The following is a 10783-nucleotide window of genomic DNA, read 5'->3' on the forward strand; positions in this document are numbered from 1 at the left end:
ATTTCATTTCTTTTTGATAGTTTGTAAGATGAATATTAGCCTCACATCCACACTTTTATAGTAAATGTGATTGTGTGGGTCAATGATTAGATGCAAATGTGGCAGACATTATTTCAGTCCAGGAGAAAAATGTGCTGCAGAAATCCATATTTACTGGCTAATTAATACTTTTTTGTAAAGGAAATAATGTGTGGCTAGTAATCCCTTAGTATTATGGATAACTTGCAAGTAGAATAACTCATCAAAGGAGGATCAGTAAGCCTAGCTACATGTATAAGTTTGCTTTCCTTGTGTAATGCAATATCATGCCTGCTGTTTGGTTATCAGTATTTTTGCCCTCCCCCAATGTCTAATATAGCCATATATTTAACTCTTGCATGTGGAAAGATAACTATACTTTGCCTTCTATCATAATCCTTGAAATCTTGCTTCTGTTGCCTTCTACTCTGCCTTGAAATAAATATTTCCTCACATCCTTCTTAAATTACGTCTACTCATAAGTCACACAGTGTTTCATGGCTATCATTATACATGCAAGTTAAATCTAGTCTTCTATTGATTTATTATCCCCTATTTTCCTGGAGTATACAATAAGATCTATAAGAGATCACCTAGCCATTTAACAGACCCAAATTTTCTGCAGCTGTCTTATGACTGTCTCACTATTATGCAGAAGGGCTAGTATTAGTTTGAGTGGGTCCCACTAGTAACTAACATAAGTGGTACAGTGTTGGTTCTCTCCTATCAGAGATCCACAACCTGCATAGCACAGCAATGGATTTACCCCAGCTATTGCCTTGTTCAGCTGCACTTTCACAAATCAATCAGCTACAAAGTCTAATTTATATGTTCAAAGTTTCATATGTTTGACTGTCAAACTTGCAGCCTAGTAATTGTTAGAAGGTTTGACCGCCATAATCCCATACTAATATTTTTATCCACTCAGATGGCTTAGATTTACATGTTCAGATCAGCCAAGCTCATACCGCAGATGCTGGGATATAACAGTTCACATTGGTACTTGCTTGTGTCACAGTAGCTCATATCACAGATGCTGGGGTACAACAGTTCATGTTGGTAGTTGCTTGTGTTATAGCTGATCATATCACAGATGCTGGGGTATAACAGTTCACGTTGGTAGTTGCTCATGTCACAGTAGCTCATACCACAGATGCTGGGGTTTAACAGTTCAGGTTGGTAGTTGCTCATGTCACAGTAGCTCATATCACAGATGTTGGGGTACAAGAGTTCAGAGTGGTAGTTGCTTGTGTCACAGTATCTCATATCACAGATGCTGGGGTATAACAGTTCAGGTTGGTAGTTGCTTGTGTTATAGCTGCTCATACCGCAGATGCTGGGGTATAACAGTTCAGGTTGGTAGTTGCTTGTGACACAGTATCTCATATCACAGATGCTGGGGTATAACAGTTCAGGTTGGTAGTTGCTCTTGTCACAGTAGCTCATATCACAGATGCTGGGGTATAACAGTTCAGGTTGGTAGTTGCTCTTGTCACAGTAGCTCATATCACAGATGCTGGGGTATAACAGTTCACGTTGGTAGTTGCTCTTGTCACAGTAGCTCATTTCACAGATGCTGGGGTATAACAGTTCAGGTTGGTAGTTGCTCATGTCACAGTAGCTCATATCACAGATGCTGGGGTATAACATTTCAGGCTGGTAGCTGCTTGTGTCACAGTAGCTCATATCACAGATGTTGGGGTACAAGAGTTCAGAGTGGTAGTTGCTCGTGTCACAGTATCTCATACCACAGATGCTGGGATATAACAGTTCAGGTTGGTAGTTGCTCGTGTCTCAGTAGCTCATATCACAGATCCTGGGGTGTAACATTTCAGGTTGGTAGTTGCTTGTGTCACAACAGCTCATATCACAGATGGTGGGGTATAACAGTTCACGTTGGTAGTTGCTCATGCCACAGTAGCTCATATCACAGATGCTGGAGTATAACAGCTCAGGTTGGTAGTTGCTTGTGTCACAGTAGCCCATACCACAGATGCTGAGGTATAACAGTTCAGGTTGGTAGTTGCTCGTGTCTCAGTAGCTCATACCACAGATGCTGGGATATAACAGTTCAGGTTGGTAGTTGCTCGTGTCTCAGTAGCTCATATCACAGATCCTGGGGTGTAACATTTCAGGTTGGTAGTTGCTTGTGTCACAATAGCTCATATCACAGATGGTGGGGTATAACAGTTCACGTTGGTAGTTGCTCATGCCACAGTAGCTCATATCACAGATGCTGGAGTATAACAGCTCAGGTTGGTAGTTGCTTGTGTCACAGTAGCCCATACCACAGATGCTGAGGTATAACAGTTCAGGGTGGTAGTTGCTCGTGTCTCAGTAGCTCATACCACAGATGCTGGGGTATAACATTTCAGGTTGGTAGTTGCTCGTGTCACAGTAGCTCATATCACAGATGCTGGGGTATAACAGTTCAGAGTGGTAGTTGCTCTTGTCACAGTAGCTCATATCACAGATGCTGGGGTATAACAGTTCACGTTGGTAGTTGCTCTTGTCACAGTAGCTCATATCACAGATGCTGGGGTATAACAGTTCACGTTGGTAGTTGCTCTTGTCACAGTAGCTCATTTCACAGATGCTGGGGTATAACAGTTCAGGTTGGTAGTTGCTTGTGTCACAGTAGCTCATATCACAGATGCTGGGGTATAACATTTCAGGCTGGTAGCTGCTTGTGTCACAGTAGCTCATATCACAGATGTTGGGGTACAAGAGTTCAGAGTGGTAGTTGCTCGTGTCACAGTATCTCATATCACAGATGCTGGGATATAAAAGTTCAGGTTGGTAGTTGCTCGTGTCTCAGTAGCTCATACCACAGATGCTGGGATATAACAGTTCAGGTTGGTAGTTGCTCGTGTCTCAGTAGCTCATATCACAGATCCTGGGGTGTAACATTTCAGGTTGGTAGTTGCTTGTGTCACAATAGCTCATATCACAGATGGTGGGGTATAACAGTTCACGTTGGTAGTTGCTCATGCCACAGTAGCTCATATCACAGATGCTGGAGTATAACAGCTCAGGTTGGTAGTTGCTTGTGTCACAGTAGCCCATACCACAGATGCTGGGGTATAACAGTTCACGTTGGTAGTTGCTCTTGTCACAGTAGCTCATTTCACAGATGCTGGGGTATAACAGTTCAGGTTGGTAGTTGCTTGTGTCACAGTAGCTCATATCACAGATGCTGGGGTATAACATTTCACGTTGGTAGTTGCTCTTGTCACAATAGCTCATACCACAGATGGTGGGGTATAACAGTTCAGGTTGGTAGTTGCTCTTGTCACAGTAGCTCATTTCACAGATGCTGGGGTATAACAGTTCACATTGGTAGTTGCTCGTGTCACAGTAGCTCATTTCACAGATGCTGGGATATAACAGTTCAGGTTGGTAGTTGCTTGTGTCACAGTAGCTCATATCACAGATGCTGGGGTATAACAGTTCAGGTTGGTAGTTGCTTGTGTCACAGTTGCTCATTTTATATACCAGTGAGTTTATAGAAAGTGTGACAGGTTTTACACTGTCTGTCAGTGACTGCTATTTTTCTGCAGTGCAGTGACCATGACTAAGAAAAATAATCTAAGTGGCGGGAGAAGGGCAATGTCCTCAAATGGGAGTGGCATGGGGTCTTTCCCTCTTAAAAAAAATGTTTTACTGTATTTTATGTTGACATCCCCACCCTGACTTATTGCTTTCTTTAAAGTGAATTATATATGGATTTACATTTAATCTGTTAACTTTTTCAGTTACTCTCTTATGTGGAATAGTGTTGAATGCCTTATCAAGGTCAAGATAAGCATCTTGCAGTATGAGTCTTTCATTAAGTGCTATTTGCTGTTACTTCTACAAAGCCATTCCATGAGATTCTAAAGGCAACATCTCAAGTTTAACTGTTCCTCATCTAACAGATGTAGGTCCCCTCTATCTTTCTGAATAAGCCTCATTGTGTCTATCAATATTATTTTACATAGAATGCTGTTCTAATGTTGTTTGGGTCTGACATGCCCCCCCTTCCCTTTATGAACTAGTACCACTACAGTGTGCTAGCATTGAGCAAAGACATGTCTATACACATACATTTTGTTCAGCACAACGGTGAAGAGATAAGTTTGGATTTCCTTCATTCTACCTAGAAAACCATGAGGTATGCTGTCTGGTCCCATGAAATTTCAGTTTTTAATTTTTTTTGTTGCAAAAGTGATCATGTATAGTTATATAAGAGATGCCTCCTCTGGTGTCTGTAATACCTCTATATTTGTCTATGACTATTGTAAAGTTTGTAGGAAAAACAGTACATTCAGTATGTTCAGTGCACAGATGATTACTGCATTACTGCCTGATAACAGCTTACATTGGCATTTCTCTTTCCGCTATCTGGAATAATGTAAGTATACATTATAGTCCTTCCAGCTCTGAGATCAAGCTGATTTCATAATCAGAGCTTGATTCTTTGATAAATTAGTAGTCTCCTGTACTTTTATTTAATTCAGATTTTTATTTTTATTTATTGCATTTAATAATTGGGTGCATGAGCTGAAGCAAAGTGCATTTCCAGTCATAACTTATTTTTTTTGCAATTAGGATAGTTCTTGCAAAGAAAATATTTTCTTTTTTTGTTGTATAACTTAAGTCTGTGATTTTATTATTTTTTTAAACTGCTTGCAAATTTATGTCTCACTGGTATGATGGTATGTATGTATAGCCTAAGTAGATTTCTTTAGGTCATTGTAGGCAGTTCTGCAGTCTGTTTCCATAAGTACATCATTCATTCATTGTATCATAGCTTGTGTCAAACTCTATAAAGGATGAGGTACTTACAACTAAATTCAGTTTTACTTTTAGGTTAAAAACAAAACCATAACTAGGGCCAGGTAAAGCGGATGGCTGCTCCAAGTGCAAGCTGTTAGTAGGTGTGATTAGCAGCTGCTAATGGTGCAGACGTATAGTACTGTCAATGCTTAACGAAGCTGTGATATCCTTGAGGCTTCAAAATGAGCACTGCTATTGCATCTGCTGTCACTGCTGCAGCGCTGACACACTCATTTAACTGTAGCAAGATACTTGGCAGAATAACTTTTTCTTTTTTTTTTTTTGAGAAGGTTCAGTTGAGGGGGGCACTGGTTCAGAGAACTGCACCAGGTGCCAGATGAGCTTAGCTACAGTTCTCATTGAAATAATGTTAAATATACACACCTCAGCTAAACAGAAGCATGCCAAAGCCATTACTGAGCAATGAGGTTCATCACAAATTGTTAAAGGTGTCTGCGAGGACCTACACAATGCTTTTTTGTTTGAGTCATGCTAGATGTCAGAAGAAAAGGCTAGAATGTTACCCCATTGTTTCACTTTCATCACACATTTCCATTTATTAATCAGCATATACTCTGTAGCACAGAAACACATTTTCTTCTAAAGTCTAGAAACATCATGTTCACTGGCCAGTGCCTTTGTAGCTCATAGAATTATATCAAATTAGCTTCAGAAGATCCCAGTAAACCTATGTTGACCAAGGTTTCTTCATTAAGCTGTTCTCTTTCATTAATAATGTGAATCACTTGTCGATATTTTCACAATTTTACCCAAAAAAGTGATGTTACATCACTTGGTCAGAAATTAACTGAATCCTCCCTAATCCCCTTTTCAAGTAATCGAACTACAGCAGCCTCAGATACGCCCCCACACTGATGACATATTAAAGTAGTAGTAAGTGATACAGTAGTAACTCATCTCCTCATATGCCATCAATGCCTCAACTGCTGTAAATTTACGGAACTTCTCTACTTCCTGCTTCAGATTTTCTTCATCCATTTACTTATCTCTTCCAGCTATATTCTTAGCATCACAAGTAAGAGCTGCTATATTCTTTTGTAACAACAAAAATAAATAAATCCTCATTCATCATACTGGCCCAATCACCAAGAATCACTGTCTCATTCTCTTTCAGTAAGCTTTGATTCAATCTGCACTTAGGCTTTCAGTGTTTTGTTCAGATTGCTAAACAAGAATCACATGTGCTTGCACATACTCATTCAAACTGATTTCTGGTCATGCTGGATCACTAGCTTGTAAACCAGTTTTCTGTATACTCGAATCTTAATGCGTTTCGGATTGCCCAAGGTTGGTGCACCTCACAGAAAGACCAAGACAGGCATTACATTACCTGTCCAAAGTGATGCAAACTCAGAGAGAGATTAATAAAGTAAGACCCCCAATGATGAAAACAAAGGGATTAACCCTTCAAAATATGTATTTTGTAATATTACTGTTACTCATAAGTGACAAGCATGACTATATGCATAACGATAATATGCATACTCAGACATTGTAATATTACTGGTAATCATAAGTGGCAAGGATGACTATATGAATCACGATAATATGCATACTCAGACATTGTAATATTACTGCTACTCATAAGTGGCAATCATGACTATATGCATGACGATAATATGCATACTCAGACATTGTAATATTACTGCTACTCATAAGTGGCAATCATGACTATATGCATGACGATAATATGCATACTCAGACATTGTAATATTACTGGTACTCATAAGTGACAAGCATGACTATATGCATAACGATAATATGCATACTCAGACATTGTAATATTACTGGTACTCATAAGTGACAAGCATGACTATATGCATAACGATACTATGCATACTCAGACATTGTAATTACATACTCAGACATTTTAATATTACTGGTACTCATAAGTGGCAAGCATGAATATATGCATAACGATAGTATGCATACTTGGACATTGTAATATTAGTGGTACTCATAAGTGGCAAGCATGACTATATGCATGATGATAATATGCATACTCAGACATTGTAATATTACTGGTAATCATAAGTGGTAAGCATGATTATATGCATAACGATAATATGCATACTCAGACATTGTAATATTACTGGTAATCATAAGTGGTAAGCATGATTATATGCATAACGATAATATGCATACTCAGACATTGTAATTGCATACTCAGACATTGTAATATTACTAGTACTCATAAGTGACAAGCATGTCTATATGCATAACGATAATATGCATACTCAGACATTGTAATATTACTGGTACTCATAAGTGACAAGCATGACTATATGTATAACGATAATATGCATACTCAGACATTGTAATATTACTGGTGCTCATAAGTGACAATCATGACTATATGCATAATGATAATATGCATACTCAGACTTTCATTTACAAGCTCTTGTGATCAAGGAAGTTCCAAGCAAGCATAGTCGAATCATAGTGGATCCCATCTCTATCTTCTGTCCCGTCTAGCTTTATCTTTCTCCTTATCTTCCCTTTTATTTATATTAATCCTTCCCCCTATATACAGCTTCACATTTCCTTTTCTCATCCTTACCCTCGGTCTCACTTCTGTATATTTTCATAATACTTCATAGCCTTCTAATTAATTCCTGACTTATATCTTCCCTTCCACATTTTTCCTCTAATTGTATATATGCCCTAATATCTATGTATTTATTTGTTTGATAAACAGGTAGGTAAACTGGCCAAAAGGACTTACAGCATCTACAAACTGGCTAACGACATTTGAAGATGAACCTGATGCAACAAGATACAGAGGAAATTGCTGGGATTTCCAAAAACATTCATGTGACATCCCAGAATGTAGCAATACAACAAACAGACCTGCTAGTTTTGTATATAATGGTCTGAATATGATAGCATAAAGTCATGACAGCTTACTGGAGGCCTCTGCTATGTACTTTGGCCATGTGTAGTGGTCATGGCACACCAAAGAGAATACTTTGTGCAAAGCATCCTTGGTAATTAGGTTCAGCCTCCACTCTATGGAAAGGGTAATTTTATTGCACGAGGGCTGAAAGTTCAAAAACAGCTTTTAAAAATAAATCTCCCACTTATGCTGAATCACTTACCTGTACACATGCCAGTGCAATATTACCAAGTGATTCATGAAAACAGCTGTTTATGGAGCGTATTGCCAGAGCCATGTAGGGAGTAGTGCACACCCAGCAATGTTGATAGTGTACAGCAGTGTACAGCAGTTACCCAATCTCTCCGCTACTAACATGATGGTGTCTGCAGCTTCCCATACAGATTAACTCCAGGGTCTTTAGATGCCACCTCCCCCACGAGTCCCATATTCATCAATTACTAACCAGATATTTCCAAGGTTTTCATGTTCCAAAGGTTTCTAGCTCTAAATTGTTCTCTGTATCATTATGTCTATTGTATTTTTAATGTATGTTTGTATGTAGAAGGAACCTTTTCTCCTCGGTTCTCCACTGAAAATGGGCCTTTGGCTCAGTTGGAACAACCCAGTTAACAAATGTCAAATAAATAAATTGGTGCTTCAGCTACTCTTCTATAGGTGGCTTTTTTCCTACCCACCTTTACACTAAAGAGCTCCTGTATTACAGAGATTGATAACTGACATGCTTGCCATAGTGAACACCACAGAGTCTTTGTCTCTCAATTGTTGCACATTATATTTGTCCTGGTACAAGGCAAAGACGGTTTAGCAGCTTCTATAAGGGATTTATTAATCGAGGTTGACAATAACTGTGAATTCATGATAAGATAACCAAAACAAGTTGAATAAGAACAATCAAGTAACAAGTGAGGAAACAACATTGAAAATATAATTCAAAATCAGACATTAAACCGAGGCCTTATCTGCCTAAGTTGGTGATAGCTCAGGTATATATAAAAGATCTCACAGCATTTATTTAAAAGAGTAGGGGAAATTCTCCAGTGCCCTGGTCAAATTTCCCCAAGTCACTATGAATACCACCTCAGGTCTCCATTGAAAAGAGACCATTGACCTAATGTGACCCAGTCCACAAAGTGGAAATAAACATAAATAAATAAATATAACATCCAAGTGTTGAACACATTTGCTGTCACCTTCTTTCTCCATGAATTTTCACGAAATATCTTTCTTCCATTTCTTTCTTGCCTTTTATGTTTTTTCACCACATTTAACTTTTTAGAATTAGTTACCCTAAACATCAACATCAATTTGTTTGTTTCTAACATTTTCCTTCTCCAGGAATGTTACATTATATTGTCATGTCTCTGTTTCCATTTTCACTATGGTTTTCAACTATAGTGTCTCTCCAATGTTTATACAGACTAAATCTACAAATATTGTTTTCCTTTGGAACGTCCATACCATCTGTTTAAACCAATTCCTAACTTCTATTCCTCTCTCTTTTCATTTATCACTTATGTTTGTTTCTTGATCAAACATCAGAAAATTAATGCTCCTGCTGCTGTCCTCCTACTTTAATATTACAGATTTCTGAATAGTTCCTTAGCTCTATTACAGTACTGCACAGCTGCATCCATCCAGTTATTTGTACAACAAATCATCACATATCACGACTCCTCTTCTCTCTGTTACTGAACATAATATTCTCTTCCATACTTTAACACAGTACCAGATGTTTTCTCCATCACCTTGTAATGAATTTCCTGTTTAATGTATATTGTGACCCCCACCGACTCTTGATGTTTTCTCTAACAACCTCATACTTGGTTATAATTCTATCACATTCCCTCTTGCTGTTTGTGGATGCCGTTACTACTTATTGCAGATTTGTCTAATTTGTTGTCTTATCAGAGTCCCAAGACTGACTAATTTATTTTTCCTTAACGGGGCAGGAGGATTGAGCTAACTGGACGATCTTCCATTGTGATCCAAGCCAGAGGTAAACATAAGAACAGTACAAACTCAACAGAAAGTGTATGCCTTTGGTACAGTTAAATACACAATACAGTAACTGCACCTACGCTCTTAATGCAGAGAAATAAGAAAGATGCAGTTTAACCTCTGGGAGTATGCAGCTATCTAAATATGGAAGATCAAGGACTATGTCTGCACATCTAGGTCCTGCTATGACAAAGAAGATACCATACATCGTTCAAGGATCAAGGAAGAGGAAAGGAGTTATTTGTCCATGATTCCCTCTTCTGCTTTATGGCTGTATTCCACAGGTTTCATAAGATGCATCACCTTGAAACAAGAAAGTAATAATATTTTACTAGTTTGTGTGTGGGTCCTGACCTGTGCACTAAATTAGATGTGAAAGAGTATCAGACTTTTGCAATAGATATTAAATGCACATCAATGAGTTCTTTGGCCATATATGGGGGTCAGGGTAGAGTTCTGAGAAAGGCAGAGGTATACAAATCCATTACCTGTTATTATTCCTAGGGCTTTGGACGTTATCCATTTCTACTGCCTCTCTTTATTTCCCATATTTACTGAAGTTACTTCCTGTTTACTACATCCCTTTTTATTCATTATTTATTCATGACTTTCCACCTCCACCCTCCACCCATCATGGTTCACATCCATGTTATTTCTAAGGTAGGCCCATACATTTTACAAATAATAATTTAATATTCAGATTGAGCCTTACCTGTCATTAGGATACATCCCAATTTTTCTCCCATACAAACACAGTCTCTCTCACACTTGCAATACATCTGTCTTTCTTCCCCTCATTTTCAGGCTGCCACAGACATTTCTGAAAAAGCAGTTGTTTATCCTGTCCTAATACAAATTAAACTCATTTCTTCAGTCCTGTTCTTAATATCCTCACTACTTCTTGCTTAATCATTACCCGTATGAATTATGTCACATGTGCAGGGGCAACAGCTCCTCTGTTTGCTACACCCTTCAAAACATCTCCAGTTCTTACAGATTATCATGTAATATTTTTTTTTTCCTGAGTGA

At 38.4% G+C, this 10783-nt stretch overlaps 1 protein-coding gene across 1 annotated transcript; it reads right to left on the reverse strand.

Moving 5' to 3' along the window:
• Nucleotides 1–2892: 2892 nt before the first annotated feature.
• Nucleotides 2893–3504, reverse strand: LOC122810511 (keratin-associated protein 16-1-like). Its single transcript, XM_044082093.1, has one exon. The coding sequence runs from the start codon at nucleotides 3502–3504 to the stop codon at nucleotides 2893–2895; it is 612 nt and encodes a 203-aa protein (XP_043938028.1).
• Nucleotides 3505–10783: the final 7279 nt, after the last annotated feature.

This window comes from Protopterus annectens, chromosome 9.part0 (assembly GCF_019279795.1).
Source record: "Protopterus annectens isolate FY-2018-M chromosome 9.part0, PAN1.0, whole genome shotgun sequence".
In the NCBI taxonomy this organism is placed as follows: domain Eukaryota; kingdom Metazoa; phylum Chordata; order Ceratodontiformes; family Protopteridae; genus Protopterus; species Protopterus annectens.

Excerpts from the sequence above, each read along its gene's own strand:
- LOC122810511 (XM_044082093.1), bottom strand. The coding sequence starts at position 3,504 with ATGAGCAACTGTGACACAAGCAACTACCAACCTGAACTGTTATACCCC.